Raw genomic sequence first — 21,325 nt, 5'->3', positions numbered from 1 at the left:
GTGCAGCGAGAGAGTTAAGAAGACAGCTTGGGGAAACCACTGGGGGACTGCTTTTCTTTTCCCATTCTGCTCTGATTAGATTGTCTCATAACCACTATTTCTTCCCATCAAATACACAGCTTTTCTGGGTGGCGGTGAAGGGAGTTAGAAGGAGGCAGATCTCCCAGTTTCTTTACTATTTTGGCCCCAATTATTCTGCCTCTTCATACTTTCCCATGGAATCTGCAGATGGTTGCTTATTTCATTGCCAAAAGATGGCAGTAGTGAGAAAAATCTCCTTAAGAGGCTTCTGTTTTGATTCCCCCCATATACCGTATTTTTCGCCGCATAGGACGCACTTTTCCCCCTCCAAAAATGAAGGGGAAATGTGTGTGCGTCCTATGGAGCGAATGCAGGCTTTCGCTGAAGCCTGGAGAGCGAGAGGCATCGGTGCGCACCGACCCCTCTCGCTCTCCAGGCTTCAGGAAGCTATCCGCAAGCCTTGCAAGCCCGGCGGGAGTTCCCGCGGGCTCACAAGGCTTGCGGGCAGCAGCCTGCAGCCCCGGTGAGTGTCTGCAAGCCTTGCGCGCCCAGCAGGAGGTCCTGCCGGGCGCGCGAAGCTTGGGGCGGCAACCTGTCGCCCGAAGCACGGGCATGCTTGCACTGGCATGCTTTCAAACTGCTAGGTTGGGAGGAGCTGGGACCAAGCAATGGGCGCTCACCCCATCGTGGGGATTTGAACCGCTGACCTGATTGGCAAGCCCAAGAGGCTCAGTGGTTTAGACCACAGTGCCATCCACCCCTGTCACACAGTGCCACCTCCATTGACTAGTATACCACTACGGGACTTTAGCTTAGCACTACGCTAAATAATTCTTCATGTCTACAAAAGGAATAGTTTTCAGTGATCAGGTATCATAGAGGGAGGGACAATAGCTCACAGTTAGAACATGTGGTTGGCTTGCAGAAAATCCCAGTTCCAGGTCTTGACCTCTCCCGTTGCAAGGATTAGCAGGTGATGGGAAAGACCTCACTACCAGTCAGAGCAGGTGATTCTGGGCTAGATGAACATAGGTACAGTATAAGGCATCTTCCTGCGTGCCATTTTGTAAAGTTTGTAAGCAAATACTGTGATAGAAACTTGAGCTTGGAAACTGGGATAGCTCAGTACGTAGGGCATGAGGCTCTTAATCTCAGAGTTGTGGGTTCGAACCCTACATTTGGCAAAAGATTTCTGTATTGCAGGGGACTGGACTAGATGACCCTCATGGCCCCTTCTAACTATGATTCTTTGATCTATGATCTTCCTGGGAGTACTATCTGAACCCTCTATCTAGGTTTCTTGCTGACTATGGGGTGTGCTAGATTTCCCTACTGTTGACTGGTAATCAACAGGAATATAGTAACAGTGTCTCTGAACACAAGAAGTGCATCCTTACCTTATCTCTCTCACTCACTAACTAATTCACTCACTCACTCACATGCATGAAGGGCTTACAGGAAATATTGCAAGACTTTCTCCTATTCCCTGCACTTCTTTTTTTAAATGATTTTTCATTTTTATAACCTTTATTGTAATACACTTGATGTATTTTGAATGTTTTCAAACTATCTTTAGTATTTTGCATGTCATTGTGTTATATATATGTTGTTTCTTTTAGGATAATATTCTGCATGTCTTCTATTCCTTCTTCTCTTCCTAAATCTACTAAAGTGTACACTGCAGCTTTTTCTATTATACTACCAGAGCCCTGCTGGATCCAATCAAAGTTCTGTCTAGTCCACCATCCTGTTTCATACAGTGAAGCCCATAAACAAGGCATCTGAGAAGGAATTCAGCATCATGTTCTTCTGATTGTTCTGTCAACCCAAGCATTTTACTTTGCCAGACAGAATGATCTTCCCACTCCTCCCTTCTCCCTGTTCCAGGGTCTCTCGCACCCCTCCAGAGCCAATGGGGTGGGGAGGAGAGGTTGAAAGCCTCATTGCACAAGCAGAAGTCCTTGTGCAGGGCTTCCACTGGTGAGACTCGTTAGTTGAATCCCACCCTTCCGGAGAATATTCCTCTTCCACTGTTGTTCTCAGCAGCTGGTACACAGAGGCCTGTTGTCATCATGATTAGTAGCCGTTGTAGCTATATTTTTCCTTAATTTTCTAATTTCCTTTCAAAGCCATCTAAATTGGTGGTCATCACCACATTTTGTGGTAACTAATTCCCTAGTTTAACTGCGTACTATTTAATTATTCAATCAGTTATTGTGCTTATATCCCAAAGAGCTCAATGGTTCTCCCCCTTCTCATTTAATCCCCTTTTACTGATGCACAACATAAGTCTCACCCATCTCACTCATAAGTCTCACTCATCTAGAATCATAGAATGGTAGAGTTGGAAGGGACCTAGATTAATATATTTATATATTGACCAATGAACTAGAATTCCTAGTATGTGAGGTATTCCTTTCTCCTAGTTCTTTCTCTCTGTATATAGCAAATGTATATTCTCCATTTTCTTTGGGCTGACTCTGGATCCATTACAGTGCAGATAGATAAGTACAGAGTGATTTCATTTTCATCTTAAAAAAAAATAAATCCTTTTCCTTTGCATTGAATAGTGTCATCTATAGTGTCGTGTTTAATGTTGCATCTGCTTGCGGTGTTCTTACGGATGGAATTTCATTGTTCAGGACTGTGGGAGTGCAGAATTCCTCTATAACATAGTATGCCAGTGTCTATAGTACCCTCAAAGCCACTGACTCCCCACTGTCACCGATCTTCCAGCTTCTTCAGTCTTTCTGTGTGGAGCTAATTGGTTCCCCAGGCTTCTGTTGCCCCCTGTGCTCATGTCAGTGGCTGTTTTTCTCTGTTGATGCACTCCATGTATCTCTGTGTGTGCTGTATTATGAACTTCATGTAGAGGACTTCAGAACACATTCATAATATTTGTATGACTGTGGTTTTTATTGCATACCAGTCTTTTGTTATGGCTTTTATGACCTAATGTTTGCCTGAGAGAGCCTCCGTGCACCAGATGGCTGTGTTAGTTCTCAGTCACACACACACACCCCACACCAATTGTGCCCCTTTGGCAAGGGTAGATTTGTGTACTGCACTCATGACTGCTCAGCCATTGTGAGCTAAGCCACTCTGGTGTGCTTATGTGATTTTGTTGGTGCAATTATGCCTTATCCTGGCAAAGTACAAGCTTAATAGTAGCAGCTGTTTCAAATCATTTCTCTCCCCATCTTACCCTTTCCTTTGCTATTTATTTTAATATAGTTTTTAAACATTGAATATAAAACTGAATATGGTGCCAGTATGAAATCTAAATGGTATTACAGTGTAACAGCAGATAGGGACATTTGACAGGGGGAAGGGTGAGTGGGAAGGTTTGAATAAAGTAATGCGGCAAACTGTATGGTAAATAAATATCAAAAGTATAAAGGCTAGTGGAACCATACATATAGGGAAAAAGGTGATAAAGACATTTTAAAGACACTAAATGAAAAAATATTTTGCCTTTCTTTCTTTCTTTCTTTCTTTCTTTCTTTCTTTCTTTCTTTCTTTCTTTCTTTCTTTCTTTCTTTTGGGATGTGTGTGTATGTTTGCCAGTGCCATGTCTGAAGACCAAGGGGAAGCAACATCCCATATATGCTTTAGAAAAAAGGCTGCCTGTGGAGTCAGTAATGTGTGCAGCGATCTTCTCCATGATCATAGCATCCCAAATATGAACAAACCAGTTAATCCTGTTGATTTCCATTGTGCAGCTATTTGGGACAGCAAATCAAAGAAAAACAATTATGTCTTTGAATAGTCTTGAAACATCCACATAGTCAAACACTTTAATTAATGGATCAGGTGAAATTCTGTAACCTGTAACAGTGCAGGTGTATAGTATAACTGTTGACCAAAAACTTTGATTCTCAAGACAAACCTGAGAGGAAAACAGGTTCTTTTATACCCACATTTCCCCAGCAAACCTTTATACACTTACCTGGGGGTACGTTTCCATTGGACATGAGGGGCCAGATTCAACTAACAGGTTCTATTAGCAGAAGCCTGAACAAAGACTTGAGCTACCACAACAGGGCTTTCTCCATCTCCTCCCCCATGTCCTCCCCAAATTGGCTCAGGGTGGCAGTGGGGGGAAAAACCCCAGAAGAGCATGTGGGGAAAGGAGAGGGGAGACAGTGGCAAGCAGATTGCTCCATCAGTGCAAGCGTTGCAGCAGAGATTTAGGACCAGAGTTTTCCTTCTCTTACATGAGCTACCTTGCCAGGTTGATGAGCCCCACCTGCCCCTTACTTCCCTCTACAACATGTGCAGAAACCACCTCATTGACCGTTGGACCGACGATTAGTCTCATCCATTCAATCTTCTGGAGCCTGTTTTCACATGCAGCCGAAGTTCCTAAGTCACCAAGGGTTGAGACCCATCAGCTACCTTGATCTGGCTGCTGTTGCATGCTGACATCTGCTAGGAGCCACAGGGAAGGGCTGAGTGCAGGGTGGGGACCAAAGGCGGACAAACTACGTACCAGAAGTACTACCTCTCCCCTAACACCCCATTAAAAAAGATAGAAAAGTAGATGGAGCTACTTTAGATTTCCATTTATCCCAGACTGATAGAGCAGCATGAACAAAAGCATTTCAACATTGGGAAGGTCTAGAACCAAAGCAAAGCCAAATTAATCTTTCCAGACTGGAAATATTATAAATAGTATATAATTGCCCCCCCAAATATCCCAAACCCTATAGAAAAAGTGAACTCTTCAGTAGCCCTCTGCTGTTTTCCTTAGATAACTTTAATACTGACCTATCCCTCCATTTCATAAAACTGAAATTGTGTGTTCAGTTATTTGGCTTTCTCAGGTTTGCTACAAAGCAAAGGCTTTGTAGAATTGGATTAATTCAAATCTTTGTGTGTTTTAACATGCTAAAGCTACAGACTTAACGTCTCTAGTAGGAGAGAAATCTCTTGCCTCAGAGAGGGAGAGCCAATGTTCGATTTCACCACTACCACCTCTGTGGCCCTCTTGACCAAAACAGCCCAAAAGGTGGTGTGTTGGGAACAGTTCAGGCACGTGGTGCAGGAGAACTGATGAAGGCTCAGATCCAATGCCTTGTCAAGTTCTCAGATCCCAGACATACCATCATATCCAAGAGAAATCTATGCTCGCTCTGCCAGGCTGGTCAGCAAACCTGTGGGGTTCGCAGAGCACGTTGTGACACTGCCAGATAGAGCATATGTTTTTGCTATTTTAAATTGTAAAACACAAAGCTGAACATAAATAATTATCTTTGTACTTTAAAAAAACAACATTTATTTTCTCATTAAATGGATGCCTGGGTTGATTGATAGGATAGGGATGAGCAAGCTTTGGCTAGGATGTACTGCTGTTGATAAAACTAATAACAATTCATGAGATGTATTGTCAAAGCGTTTGACAAAGATAATGTTGGCAGTACTATAGAGTATGAAATGTTGTGGGATTATTATTATTTTTTTAAAAAACCTACACTGTTGGAATTTACTAAATAAGTTTTTTTTACTAATGAAATAGCACAGTGTTGGTTTTTTTAAGTGCAAGCCCTCATAGTTAAAGATATAAAACGGCAATTCCATGGTTGTATAGCACGACATAGCTCAGAGCTGAGATTAGAGAAACCCTGTAGAGTGGGTAATACTTGAGGGCATCTACAACTAGAAAAGTATGTGAATTTAGGCATGGGAGGAAGGAAGGATCTGCTTTAAATTTAGTGTAGGGTCACTGAATCTTAATGATAGATTAAATAGGGGAGGTGGAATAATGAATAGGGGTATGCAGTGTGTAGCACTAATACTAGAAGTCTATGCTTTGCAGTGGTTATTTAATGTCTTTTCCCATATGTTTCTGAATAGAGCAGGTTATGGCAGGGATGAGCTAAGGAATAGCTTTGTTAGTGAATAGTTTAAATGGAAGTAATTTTTTTAAAAAAGAATTCATTCTATGAATATAGTAAGACAGCTTGTTAGTCGCTTAATAGGACAATGTAAGAATACTTAATACCACAGACTTTAATGTTCATTATGAAGTATATTTATAATTAGGTGTAATCTGTATGAGAATGTGTGGTGGAGTTAAACGCTTTACTCTTACAGATAATAATAGATAGTTATAGCTCTGAAAACAATAGACCTTGTCGTTTAAGTTTATTTTTATAACCTTGGTTACAGTTGCGCTAAATTCCAGCTATCTTGTGGAAGTTAAGGATCTGACAAAAGTAGACTGAAAATTAGAAGGGAAAAGGCAGCATTATTGAAATATTGGCTAGCATGTAGTACATGTCAATGGTGTTTGTATGAGCAGTGCGTTTGTTTATGGTTTATCACATATTAATAGCTTGCGTGGGCATGTAAGAGTGTGAGAGGGTGATGGGAATGGCCACTCAGAAACAACTGTGCACAACCTTCCCCGTACTTTTAGATGCTATTTATGAACCTACTAATTTAATATTACTATTAAATTATCATACTGTATTAAAGACAGAACCTAAAATTTGATGGGGAAATCTCTGAACACTTGAACTATTGAACATCTGTGAATGTTCATTTGAGATTTTTCTAGAGAATGAGAATAAACCTCTGCTTGGAATGGCTTGTTTTGGCATTCTCTGCTTCATTATTATCTTGGCTTATTCCAGACACAAATTAAACTGCTCAGTCAAATAATCTCTCAAGGTCGTTTTTTCCCTAACCTCACATACTTGATCTTACTTGAGAGCCTCTGAGTGTTTTCTGCTATGAGGCTCAAAATTTCTCTCAAGTGTTCCACTCCACCACAGTGGTTCAGCTACCTTTGAAAAGCTTGGGATAAGTAAGGGGTGGTGGAATCTTTGGTCCTCAGGCTATTTTAGGAGAGCTACTCCGATCCGTTCTACACTTGAGGTCCTACATGATGTCAGGTGTGGGGCAGATAAGGGAGGGCAGGGCTTCAGAGGAGCAAATGGGAGCTTTAAGTGGGTTCCCAATTCCTCCTTTGCTGGAAAAAGGTGTGCTTCCAACCATCCACCTTTGATCTGAAAGAAGGAGATGTGGTTTCCATTTGATAGAAACTGCTTCTTCCTCGCAGAACTGCTCTTTGAAGCAGCTTCCCTTGCTGATCTGTTCAACTTACGATGTCCGAGGTTGAAAGAATCAGGGTGGGGTGTTCACCTGTTCCCCATGCTGCTTCCCGCATTACTGCTGTGGGAAGCAGAGATAAGTCTTTCTCCTGGTTTAATCTGAGCCCTAAAAAGATTATAATTCAAGGACAGTCAGACAGAGAGATACTGTCTACATTTTTGGAAGAGATGCACAAAGGTTATCTAACTTCTTGTTAGAATGAAAGTACCCCTAGCATTTCAGGTGTCTCCCATTCCTCAAAACAGTCAGTCAAGCCTTTTTCAATTTGGTTCATAGCTGATCTTTGTATGTTGTATCTGCAGCCAGGTGGTTAAAGGAATGGCAAAAGAATGGATTTATCCACTTCTTCACTGCATGTTTATACCAGTGAACTGGGGATCCTCATGTATGTTAGTGATGGTGTCAGGGAATCTGGATATAAATTTTTATTCAGCATATTGTTACCCACTTGTGTGGTAGTTAAGTTACTGAATCAAACTTAAATTTGTTTGTTTTCACCCTTTTTTAAAATAAAAAACAAACACAGAGTGTTACAGTCAGTTCCTTATCATGCAATGTGGAATGGACATACCGTACTACTCAGCTCTATTAAGCCCCAAGTTAGAGTGTAGAGATGCAGCAAAAAATGTTAAGCGAGCCTGATTCCACTAAAATTGTTTGCTGGAATTGGGTTTGGTTGGCTCTTCAGTCACTCATTGACCAGATCTCTTGTTCCAAGGCTCTTTTAAACTGTGTGACAACCTCTAATTATAATTCCTGGGTCACTTCTCTTGCATGGTGACTGGAAACATGCCATGTTGACCTGCATCACAAGTACACGGAAAGTAAAACTATACATTCAAACCTTGTTTGTCAAGCATAATCCGTTCTTGAAAATTGTTCGACTTCCGAAATGTTCCACGGCCGAGGTGCGGCTTATGATTGGTTGCAAGAGCTTCTTGCTCCCAAGTGGAAGCCACATCGGATGTCCAGATTCTGAAAAACATTTGAAAACCAGAGCATTTGGCGTTCGGGAGCTGAAACATTTGAAAACGGAGCTTTTTGAGAACTGAGGTATTGCAAGGCAGGATTACTTAAGATGTGTTCTGTTTGTCAGCATTTCAGTTTTTATCTATAAAGTGTGAGACCTCATTTTATAATGTAAAATCAATGAGATGATAGTTTAAACTATTCATAGCAATTTAGATGCTGCAGCGCTATACCATTGCTGCAATCAATGCAATATCACTACAGTATTTTTGTCCAGGTTTTACAGAAAAGCTTTAATGCCTGTTGCAGGGGATGATCTTATGGTCTTTTAAACATTTCATATATATATATATATATTTATAAATAAACTTTCTAGCTCCAGGGATTCAGATTATCCAACAACTCTTATGTTACCAGTATTGCAGCCAATAAACACAATTTGAATGCCCATAGACAAAGGAACGCACACTGCAGGCTTACGCCAAACTGCTGGCCCATACTTTGTCAAGCTGGAAAATGTCACCATATGTGCCAAAGTATCTGGCCCTTCCAAACACATGATAAACAGCTAAGTGTCTCCAAACATGTTCATTCACTGTCAACATTAAGAATTGTGTAGTTTGTTCTCATTTCAGCTCTAGCAAAACCTTCTGTTGCACCTGCTGAGTTATTGTGGTAACTCTACAAGATTTGAGAACAGTATTTATAGACAGCATTCTGTGGTTTCTTTATCTGTTAAGCATTCAGCTTATCTTCTTTCGGGAGTTTGTCACGTGTAAGTATTGGTAACTCCTAGCATCTCTTGCTACTAATGAAATGCTTGGCCTTTCACCTAAGAACATGGAGAGGATTTGAGAGGATCGTGAATTTGGAACATAGTCAGCATTTTCTCCCTTTTATATAACCTTTCCTAAGGGAAAGGGAATATGGAACCCCTTGCCACTGTGTATCAGGTGCTGATGGTCTCCATTTGGCTACTGTGGGAAATGGTATGCGGTCTAGTATAAGGGCTCCTCTTCTGTTCTGCTGTAAGTACAATCAGCAGGTATGATCCACTGTACTAAGGAATGCTGGAAACTCACACTGAGCCTTTGGGCTGTGACAACATTTTTATTGCATATTGAAATACCATTTATATTAGGTTGATGGATATCAAGGCATGGCTGCTGGGCATGTAGTAGGTATTGCTTGATATACCAATTTATTCTTACTCTGATATATTCTCACACTTCTTTTGTTTCTTAGAAGTAGTGAGGTCATCATCTTCCAAGATCATAATGACCACTCACATTATACAGAGCTCATAACCCACCTACTCTCAGCAGCCAGAAGCCTCATAGCTATACACTGGAGAGACTTGTCAGGAGTAAACATGGACCACTGGTATCAAATTGTATGGGAAATGACCTTACTAGAAAAGCTAACCAATAAACTGACACAGGGACAAATGGAAGAGGATGCCTTCACCCCAGTATGGCTCCCCTTTATTTAAAAGAAATAGAGAGGTCACGAGCAAAGAACCGCAATATCACTACAGTATTTTTGTCCAGGTTTTACAGAAAAGCTTTAATGCCTGTTGCAGGGGATGATCTTATGGTCTTTTAAACATTTCATATATATATATATATATTTATAAATAAACTTTCTAGCTCCAGGGATTCAGATTATCCAACAACTCTTATGTTACCAGTATTGCAGCCAATAAACACAATTTGAATGCCCATAGACAAAGGAACGCACACTGCAGGCTTACGCCTGCAGTGTGCGTTCCTTTGTCTATGGGCATTCAAATTGTGTTTATTGGCTGCAATACTGGTAACATAAGAGTTGTTGGATAATCTGAATCCCTGGAGCTAGAAAGTTTATTTATAAATATATATATATATATATGAAATGTTTAAAAGACCATAAGATCATCCCCTGCAACAGGCATGCCTCCTAGTGGATCAAGAAGATTCTCTCAATTTTTATTTGACTTTGAGGGCTTTCTCCTATTGCTTCCTTTGAGATATCAGGGATTGGCACCAGAAAGCTACTGAAGGCTGGATGAAATTGTAGCCAATAAAATATTAATTGGAATGAATGAGGGCCAAACTAAAGTTGGGGCAAGAGATGTTGTGTATGGTACTGTGTGAATTCCCCTGCAGGGCAAACAGCAGCTTGGGAGTGATTTCACTAGGGAAAGCAGTGCAGTGAAGAGAGGTTGAGCCCTTTCCCAGTACTGTCCTCCAGATCCAGACCCCTGTCTCCTGCTGGTTTGTAATTAAAAAGAGTGAGAACAAAATAGGGGAGATCCTATTCACCCTAACTTCACATGTATGCTAATAATGTATGATCTGATGGAGACTGACCAGGAATGAGATCTTTGAGTTGTGGCAGAAAATTTGATAAAGATACCAGCCTAGTTTGTGGTGGCTGTAGAAAAAGAGAGGCAAATTCCATGTTAGGAATCATTAGGATTTTCTAATGAGAGGGAAAGGGTTTGGAGAAAGAGAGGGGGACAGAGCAAGAAAAGGAGAAAGTTAAAGTGGGGCTAGTAATCAATGAATATATCTCTATATCTATATCATCTATATCTATATCTATATCGATATATATCTATATAGATATATAGATATATAGATATATAGATATATAGATATATAGATATATAGATATATAGATATATAGATATAGTTAAAGGGAGGCGGAGTGAGGAAGAGAGAGAAAAATATAGAGAAGTCCAAAATTATTATCTTTTCTTTAAAAAAAATCAGAACTGAGAAAAAATGTCAGAGTTGAGTACCATAGTGCATATGGGGCTGAAGTGGGTCCTTGATGTGGAAAAGCTGAAGAAAAAAAAAAGTCTTGCAATAATTTTTGGTCTTTTGTTTGTCTTGCATGCTACAGTCTTTAAGCTGCAATCCTATGCACACTTCCATGAGAATCACATTGAACTTAATGGGACTTAGTTCTGATCTAACAAGTAAAGATTTCACAGGAAAATACCCTTGTTTTTCAGCACTGTCCTTTACCCTTTACAAGTGTAACCCTAATCATGTTTACTCAGTGTGTTCAGTGATATATACGTCTTTGCAAATGAGTTTTCAGTTTCAGCCTTAGACAGTATCTTCACAAACCTGAGTAAAGTGGCATTAACACATGCACACAATCTTAGGCTTTCTCTCTTTCTTACTCTGTCTCTATCTCAGAAAGAATCCTTGGAACCCACCTGTTCTGTAATACAATCCTGCGTCAATGACCCCTCATCACTCCATTTGTCTGTTGTATTGATCTGTTTGTTTTCCAATGCTGCTGCAGGTGCCCTTAAACAACAAGTCTGTTGGGGGCAGGACATGTGATATTTGAAAGACAGAGACATCCCGGTATACGTCACAGTGCAAACCGTGTGGTTCCATTGATGATAGTAAAATAATGCCGTATGTACAGAATGATAAAGCTGCTCAGGTATTAGTTTGCTCTTGTTCTTAATTGGCTTACATGATAGGAGATGATATTGGATTTCTTGATTCAATATCATCTTATATCCTAAGAAACAGGTATTTGGCATTATTATTACAATTATTATTATTACTAGAAGATTTATTCATTTGGCATTTTTTTTGAAGTTTTCCACAGTGTTTATCAGAGAGCCATTTAGACTTGATATTTTTTATTATATTTCCCAAAATGAAGTACTGCAGAACGCCATTTTCAGAGCAACTTACTAGTTTCTTGTGCTAGGAAGTTTTTGTGGAAAAAAATCAGTATTAAGAGGAAATGAATATTGAATAAATAAAATTAGGACCATTGAAGGTTTGAATTTTCAATTTCAAGGTGTTGGAGAGTATAATTTAATATTGAATTGTTTTAAAATAAGAGGCTAGATAGAGTATAGATACCCCAAATATGGCATTACTTCTTGAAAATATAAGTTCTGCTCCAAATATGCATACCAAAATGCTGTTGTGGTCAATTCTAACTCCCCTTGAAATTCCCACATTCAGAATGTTAGCAATGACCCCATTGCTAACATTGAAAAGGGACTAATAAAATTGTAGTCCCTTTCTCCAGTTGCTATGTCATCACCTTTCTGGGTAAAAATGCTTTATTTTATCACATTAGACTGGTGCATAGGGCAGATGGGAGTTGTAGTCCAGCAAAATCTGGAGGGCACTGTGATGACTACCTATGCTCTAACTCAGGAATGTCCAACAGGTCAGTCGCGATCTACTGGTAGATCCCCATGAGGTTTTGGTAGATCGTGGTCGATTTCTGACTCCTGCCATGCCCCTTCACCCTGCCATCCATTGTTGAATGATCTCTGGAAGTTTTCCCTGTGCTGATCCATAGCGATCTTTTTGTGAGTGACTTTACCTGTTTGTGTCTTGCCTTTAACCTTTAACCCCCCCAAAAAAACGGAACTCCCCCCACAAAAGCCTTTTTTGTAACCCCCCAAAAGCGGGGTCTTTCTCCCCCCTAAAAAAAGCTCAACAAGTTTGAGCTGAACCCCCCAAAAAAGCTCAAAAATGGAGGTAGATCACTGCCAGTTTTTAATTCTAAAAGTAGATTGCAGTCTCTTGAGAGTTGGCCACCCCTGGCTGATGCCTCATCTCTCTCTCTCTCTCTCTCTCTCTCTCTCTCTCTCTCTCTGTGTGTGTGTGTGTGTGTTTGGAGAAGCATGTGTCTAGAATGCACTAGTGTTCCATCCAGATAAAGTTTACACCCTCTACTTTCATTTCTGGAGCAAATTATTCATTGTTTTAGATGGTGAAAATCATGTAAGGGATGAAAAATATTCAAATGCAATCTTCTTGAACACTCTTTCTGAAGCCCAACTGTAGCAGCAGCACCAAAGCATAATGACTTGGATCTTAACTTTCGTTTTATGAACAGAAATAATTCCCTTTACGCACTGTTTCCTGTTTGTGGAATCTAGTGATTATCTGTGTACATTGGAGAGTAGATAGAACTATTTTTTATTTTATGTTCTGGGGTCTGCTTTGCTCCTTCCTTTTTTTCTTTTTTTGCTGCTGAGCTTAGCCACGGTTTGGCTTAGTAAGTTGTCAGAACATGGGTTTGTGGTTTAGCTTTCTCCATACAAACCACAAGCTGCAACCATTGGGTTCCTTGTGTTTTACAGCTTGTGGTTTTCTGAAAGGGCTTAGCCATGAACCCAGGTTTCTTCAACACAACACAAAGCCAAACCTTGCTCTTCCCCAGTTTTACTGCTGAGCTAAGTGGCTGCAATCTCCTCTCCAGGAACTTGCACATTTGTTTGTTTGTGCTAAGTTTGGCTTAACATTGTGTGAGCTGGACCCCTGATCTATGTGGCATGTATTCTCTAGGCCCAGAGTTCTTTATAGTTCCTGCTGAAATTGTGTTTGTTCATGTTAAGCCATGGTATCTGTCCTCTTACATTACAAGTCCTATAGTTGTTGGCACAAGCTCTCTCACTCAGTCTTCTACTGCTCTAACACTGCTTCTGATTGGCTCCAGAAAATCTCTCAAGATTTTACAATATCTTGATACCACATATAGAAACAGGCAATAGGTTTTCACAAACTCCTTCAAGCATGATCTATGTTGGGGAACCTGTGGCCTTCAATATATTGCTTAACTACAGTTCTTATCACCCTTGACCATTGGCCATGTTAGCTGAACCTGATGAGAGTACAGGAATATCAGAAGGACTGTGGATTCCCCATCCCGATCTACAGTTTAACCCCATTATTAAGCTTGCCCATCCTCACCACCCTCCATTCAGACCACCAAGCCCAAGTAAAGTCTCTCCCTGCCTCCATGTTTGAGAGCTGCATAGATACATATGGTCATTCAGTCTATGTAAAAATATCCCCAGTACAGAATGTATATTTTCATATTATATAAATAAATTTTAAAATCTGTTTAGAGACAGATTTTTAAACAATTACACCATTGTTGCATCACTGGGAAAGCAGACTTTTTTTTTAACATACTGTGGTTAGAGAGGGAGACTGACTTTGGCATCTTTTCAGAACCCATTTGTGAATATAGCCTCAGCAGTTTGTTTAATCAAACATAACCCTAATACATTTTACATGGTACCTCCCAGCTGAGGCTGGTCTCTAACAACTAGTGTATTCTGCAACGAGTTGCTCAACAGATGTCATTCTGGTTGAATAATGAAGCAGAATACTTGTGCGTTGGCTAACGTTACTCGAACTTTGATCACTTTTGTTCAGCACATCAGTCTGGCATTGTGCTTTATACCAACATAACACTATAACCAGAGCATGCCTTTCAGGCTTAGAATAGCAAAGGAATGTTATTGAAATCAGTGCAGTTACAGATGAGTGAATGGAAAAAGGAGAATACTGTTTATTTCATAATACTGTGGTGTTGTACTTTGGAATTAGAAAGGAATGTAAGGAATCCAACTCCAGATTTTAGTTATTTTTACTTCACAGGCTTTTTGGAAAGAAAACTTTTGCTTCATTCAGCTTATGTGGCTGCTTTAGTATTTAATGTTAGTCAACAAAAATCTTAGTTTTTGAGACTGATGAAATATTCATAATTATTGAAATGAAATGTATCATGTTTGTTGCTGTGATAGAAAATATTATTTTGCGCTTTATGCATTATTTCTAGACTTGCCAAAACTAACAGATATTTTAGAAAACACAGCATTAGATTATTATATTTTGGAAACCAATTTGTATTAGTTGCCAGCTGAGGTGGGATGTGCATATTATAAATAAAATAACAAATTTACTCATAGCTGATGCGTAGATCTGCCACTGTCACCAGAGAAAGTGGGCTCCATTGACTTCTGTGTGTGTATATCTATATATAGATATAGATGATATAGATATACCATATTTTTATGTGTATAAGATGAGTTTTTTTGCTAAAAAACATTAGTAAAGAATTGGGGGGGGGTCATCTTGTACATTGAGCTTCCTCAGCTACCTCTCCTTGCCCTTCTTTCCTTTTTTTCCTCTTCCCATCTCAAACTCCCACCCTGCCCCCAGCCCGTTCACCACCTTCCTCAGCTCAGTTTGCTCGATGGCATGGCCTGACATAGAGCGGCCGCTGCCTTCCCCCGGCTCTTCCTTGGCATCCTGCTTGGGAGCCACCGAGGGGGAGCGTGTGCTGCCCCAGTTGCTGCCTTTGCCTCTGCAACACGGTGAACTGCATGCACCTCATGCTGGAAACTTTGAGGGTGATCGCCCCCCAAAATATCAACAACTTGCCACCACCCATTATCCAGATTTGCACTTCTGTTTTAGGGTTTCATTTCCTTAATTTTGGGTTCAAAAAATAGGGCTTATCTTATACATGGGGATGTCTCATACATGGAAAAATATGGTAGATAGACTCGCAGTCCATGAGATACACTACTGCGACACCGCCACCATCTGTTCCAGGTCCAAGTTTTACTATGGAAGCCTTGCAGTGTATACATGGTCGTTTTGCCTATTAAGTCCCCGGTTGGCTGGGAGGCACAGGGTGTTCTTGGCATAACAGCGTAAGTTTGGCAGGCCCCTGGCAGGGACCCCCACCAGCTTAGCCCTCCAAGGCTTGGGGGAAATGTACTGGCTGCCCCCCCCCATACTGCATGGGTGTGTATGTAGCTGTCAGTAGGCTTCCAATAAAAGATGGTGCTTTATGTCCATTGTGTTGTACAATACTATCCAGAAAATTAAACTGCTCTGTGGTTTGGTCTAGACTCAGGCTGATGGTGGGGTGAAAGTTGTTGAGGTTCTGGTGGTATTTTCCATAATGTTAATTTCTATTTTCTAAATTGTTCGTAGTGGTCTAGTATTCTTAATATTAAAACCTAATACTGAATTTTCTTCAAATAGGTGCATTTTATTTCAATAATTACACAGGTTTCTGCAGTTGCAGAATTTCCAAGTAGTTACTTAACATTATGTATTAAAATAATGAAGAGAAGCAATATTTGTTAAAAACATATATTTGAGAGATCTTTAAGACCATACTTGAGACCATTCCAGTTGAAGAAGTGGAAAGTCAGCCTCAGCCTCAATCCTCGTAATTGCATGATACATTTTCATAATCTTCAAATCATCCTTTGAACGGGATCTGATGGAAGTTCCACAGGGGCGCTTCTCATATAATGGGTTAGAAAAAAATAAACATGCACCTAGAGCTACAGAGAACAGTAGCAGGCAGACATAGGTGCTGCAACAAGTAGGTGTTGCAAGATATCAGTGGTCCTGAACTGTTTGTGTACAACTAGTGATTGCCTGCCATGTGGATAGTCCAGCATTGTGTACATACATCAGTAACATGAGAGAGGGCCTTCTTTGTATAGGCGTGCAGAATGTGGATTTCTCTTCTGTCCCCCTATGGCTGGCACCAACTCTGTTGAGTTTCCAGCACTAGCTGGAAACTTGCTGATTTGCTCAGACCTTTGGAGGAATTTGCTGAATTGCAGGCCATCCTGTTGATTTTAGGGTCCTGTTCTGTTGCTTTATTTTAATATGCATTTTGTTTTGATTTCAATGTAACATACTCTTGACATAACCTGTTCTGGGATTGCCTTGGCAATGAAGAGTAGGTGAGAGATATTTAAAATAAATAACTGAATACTGAACAACTTCAGTGCATTCACTTTCCCTTAATTTTGGTACATCACAGCAACAGATACTAGGACCCTGGACTGTATTTACACGGGGTAAAAAAAATCTTACGCATGTCAGTCGGTTACGGTTTACTAAATCCACAGTGCCCTTTCTGCTTACGCTTGGCATTTTTAATCCATGGGAATATCTTTCAAATAACTCTGTTTAGAAGGTGGTGGTCCAGTGGATGTAGCCTTTGGCTTGGATTGTAGGTGTCTTGAATTTGGGTCTCAGTTCCCATTGAGGTCTCTGTGGTTGCCTTGAGCAAAGTGTCGTTTCTCAGCTTGAGTTCCACAGCAATATCTGAATCGCTGAACAGGATTGTTTTGAGGCTGAGTGAAATTGTTTGCACATTTTAAATGACCCTGCAAAGGATGAATAGTTTTGACAACATCAGTTCGCCTAAACAATTTTGTGTTGTTTCTGTAGGTTAAACGAAACGTGTATGACCTGACTAGTATCCCTGTTCGTCATCAGTTGTGGGAAGGCTGGCCTGCTTCTGCTACAGATGATTCAGTAAGTCACAATTTACCGGTACTTCATTTTTTTAGTACATATGATGGTTTTGTTTTCAGACTCTATGGAAAACATTTCATTTTTACTATACTCCTGTGTGTATTATGTAATTGTGGAGTTGGTCCAAGCTCCTGAAGTTATATTAGTAATTCAATATTTGGTGCTTAACTGTTTGACTGATCCAGTAAAGCACTGAAACATTTATTTCATAAGCTGCTCTGAATAGGTCAATTGAAATGACCAGAGCACAGTCAGAGCACAGTCCAGGATTTCTACTGCCTGGTTTGGAAGGGGCCAGAACAGGTGTGCGCCTACATTGTGTGGCTTGGGAGTTTCAAGTGTGCCAAGTGAGTGAGAAAGAGAACAAGCCTCCTTTACGGAGGGGCCTTCATAGAGACCTGGCCAGCAGAAGATGGCTGACTCAGATATGGGATATGGCTTATATGGCTAAAATAACCAATAGAATAAGAGTAAGGGAAGGAAGGCACAGATGGGAGACCTCTTGAAAATGTAGCTTGTTTATTGCAACAACATGGTACAAATACTCTTAGTTCATATTACATGGGGGGCGTTTGAGCTACAAAGAATCAAATCTGTAACAGCTACGAATGCTTTTTGCTACTCTTTCCTTTTTAGTAAAATAGGAAGGGCCTTATTAGTGGATGTAAGATACACTTAATGTTTTAAGTTAACTATTGTTTTAATAAAATTTGGAGTCTTTTTAATTTTTAAAAAGGTGAAGAATATTAGGACCACATAAATATGATGTTCTGTGACCCCCATTCAAGAAGGACAGCCAAATTCAAACAACATTTGAGCACGTGCTTAAGTACTACCTGAAATCTTTAAGGCTTCAGTTCTCTGCATACTTTTCTCTAGTCCATTTTCCAAGGTTTAAAAGTCAGTCTGTGACAGGAAGGAAATAGGAATGAAGGAACCTCCTGTCTTTGCTCATCAAAAAAGGAAAAGTTTTACTATATGTGTGCTAGTCATAGGGTCCACTTTAAAAAGGCTTTTGGGATTAGGGCCATAAATCATGTTTTAATCTTACAATAACTACTGCAATGGCTGTGATTTCTTTTGCAACCTGTTGGGAAATGTGCTGTCTCCCTGCATTTAATTTATTTAATTAAATTTTTATTGTTTTTGCATCCTGAGTTCAAAGAATGGCCGCACATTGCTGCCCATTTGGCAGAACAGTGCCACACTGATATTTTCTGGGAAAGTAGCTAGTCCTTGTGTTGGAAGTAGAACTGAAGCTTTAGATAAAAACAAACATAGACAAGGTTAATTGCAACCTCTGAAATATATTGGTGTGTTGTCATCTGTTGCTATTTGAGTTAAGGCCAGAAAGGATTTGAAAACCCATGATTTCTAATCCAAATGCCAGCAGCTGTTTGGAAAACAGCCAACAAAAACATAACACCTCCTTGTAGGATAGCATGTCCAGCATGTATAAAATGCACAAATCTGTTTTTAAACTCTGTTTTAACAAGTGACAATGTTGCAGGTGATATTTTTTCTTTCTTTTCAAGTTTAATGAAACTGGTGATTGTTAAGTCATCTGCTTTTCAGGCAGACGAGTCCAGAAAGCTCCCAGCTTGAAACTACTGCAGCTGAGGCCTGTCAGCTGTGTAAACAGTTCTGAACGTGTTACTCCCAAAAATATAATTAATTTCTATCTGAAATTAAAGCCACCAACTTAATATTTATGAAGATTTAACATTAGCAATAACAGTTAGAACACTTCTCTCTCTTTTGTCATTTATAGACAATTCACTCAGAAAGTTTATCGCCTAATAGTCCCCTGTGTCAGATTCCCCCCCCCTTTCTTTTTTCATTCCCCTTCTTTTGGTAATAACTTAATTTTTGACAGAAAGATGTCTCAATGGTACTACCCAAGAGCAGAGATCTAACTTTTAACAAAGAGTTAAAGAAGGACTTGATTAGAATACTTTTCATTTACATTTTATGCACCATAAGAAATACTTTGTAATACCACAGGAGGTTTTTTCAGTGCAGTTCTCGTTAACCTTTGCCTTAGCAAACAGGACAACTAAATAGACTTCCAATAATTAGATTCCTGTGTAATCGAGTCTCCTATGAACCTCATAAGCTTCAATCTTCTGCATTACCAGAAATGCATCAAAGTCAAGAGCTTTTTTAAAAGCAATGTTACTGCACTTCCCTTTAGAGCAATGGCATGTTCTTCATTTGTCGTTTTAGGCTAATGACATACGGGAAACTGTAAGAGATGCCAATAACTCTTTCAATTTTTTTCTTAAATCAGTATGTAAAAGTCTACTGGTAAGGGAATGTTTTCATGCTGTATCAATTTAACTGAGAAACAAGGATGTTGAAAGATAGCTAAGATGTTGTTTTACCTTATGAGAATGATATTTCTCCCCAGCATCCACAGAGTAGGAATAATGTTAGCACTGGGAATTTGTAATTGCTTGCTCTAATTAAAACACAGTATATGATTTTCATTTCTCCAATTTTCAGATGATCTACTTTTGGGGGGTAGGGATCTCTCTGCTTGGAGCTAAAAATATTTCGCTTGCCATGATATTTCTTTTTGTTGTTTGCCACTGTCAGTCAATATGTCAGCTTAATAATGTCTGGTGCAATTAGGGTAGCGACCTCCCAACTGTCTCCAAGATGTTGTAAAGCTATTGGGGGTAAAACTATAGGGGCAGGAAATCAGTTGTACACAGTTTGTGAATACGTTCCATTAGCAGTTTGGGTTTTTAATAGAAACTATTATTGTAGTGAACATAATGGACTTAAAATGGCAACAAGAGCCACTTTACTTCCTATAGTCTCCTCAAACACTTGTGGCCACTTTAAGACCCAGGGTGGACAATGTAGGTCTACCTTCCCCAGCGTGGTACCTTCCAGATGCTTTGGATTACAAGCCCCATTAGTCTTAGCAGGCATGGCCAATGGCCAGGGATGATAGGAGTTGTAGCCCAGGACATCCGGAGGGTGCTGGGTTGGGGAAGGCTGATGTGGGACTTGTGGGCCATATCCAGACCAAGAAAGCTTTCACCGGCCTGCATGGTCAGTGAGAAATGTGGGTGACTTTCCTACATGCCATTCTACATTGCTTACACTGCCTTAAAATTCCTGCAGCCCTTTGCTTCTATAGCCCTCCTAGTTGTTACAGCCCTGAAAGGGCAATGTGACTAAAAGGACTATGGGCCTGAGCCTTGTCGTCATGTATCTCCTTCTGACTTTCCTGTGTCCAGCTGTATTTTTCCCCTGTGGGATTTTTTTTTCTATTTGTGGAGATTCCATACATGATTAGAAAGTGATCTATTTTAACAGTCAAGTTCCATTCCATTTCGATAAACCAGGGTCACACAGAAGGGTGTGGACCTGCCTCTGTGTACAGAAGCTTCTAGTTCACTGCAGAAGGTGTAGGCTAGGACAGTTCACTCAGCCAAAGAGGCTTATTCGGGGCTGTTCCGCAGTGCCATCATGCATATGATATTTTCATCATGCGCTAGGACTTCTGTACCCATGGGTGGAACTGCAAGAATTCTGCTTCTCCAATTTGCTTGCTATTTCATGTGTTTCTGGTGAACTGTGGTGAGCGCTCCAGCAGAAAAATGACACAATACCCTTTCATAAATAAAGACTTTTAAAAAGTTCGGTGTTGATCACATTTTTTATTTACCTGACCCTCAAAGGAGGTCATAAAGAGTGAAAAGTTAATGTTTTCTGAATATGAGTTAATTTAAGAACAGATCTATGCTATTTTTCAGGGGAGTTGTCTCTTGGAGAAAGAGAGAAAATAAAATAACGCTTTTCTCCATAAAAGGAGAAAAAGACTGAGACAAAAGTTAATTTGAGAGAAGAGATATTCTATTAGGCAGATGATAAAATTAGATAATTGGCTGTTGACTACAAAAAGAGATACATGTGTAAGTAGTGCCAGCCAAATCATGAGGCAGAGTAAGATAATTGTCCCAGGTGTGCAAGTGACAAATTGGTGCACCCCGAGACCCTCCATTCACCTCATTGTTGGTTGCTGGTATATAAATTTAGTAAGTAGTAGTAGTAGTAATAATAATAATAATAATAAT

At 40.0% G+C, this 21,325-nt stretch overlaps 1 protein-coding gene across 1 annotated transcript in view; it reads left to right on the top strand.

Annotated features, from left to right (window-relative positions):
* Positions 1–21,325, top strand: part of FAF1 (Fas associated factor 1) — a 164,987-nt gene that overhangs the window by 59,167 nt on the left and 84,495 nt on the right. The window contains exon 8 of the mRNA XM_083509595.1: positions 17,148–17,234. Within this exon, the coding sequence (XP_083365721.1) occupies positions 17,148–17,234 (87 nt within the window). The remainder of the gene's footprint in view (positions 1–17,147; positions 17,235–21,325) is intronic.

This window comes from Podarcis liolepis, assembly GCF_965112155.1.
Source record: "Podarcis liolepis genome assembly, chromosome: 6".
Taxonomy (NCBI): domain Eukaryota; kingdom Metazoa; phylum Chordata; class Lepidosauria; order Squamata; family Lacertidae; genus Podarcis; species Podarcis liolepis.
Note: the sequence above shows the minus strand (reverse complement) of the source record. Positions and strands in the feature narration are given on the sequence as shown.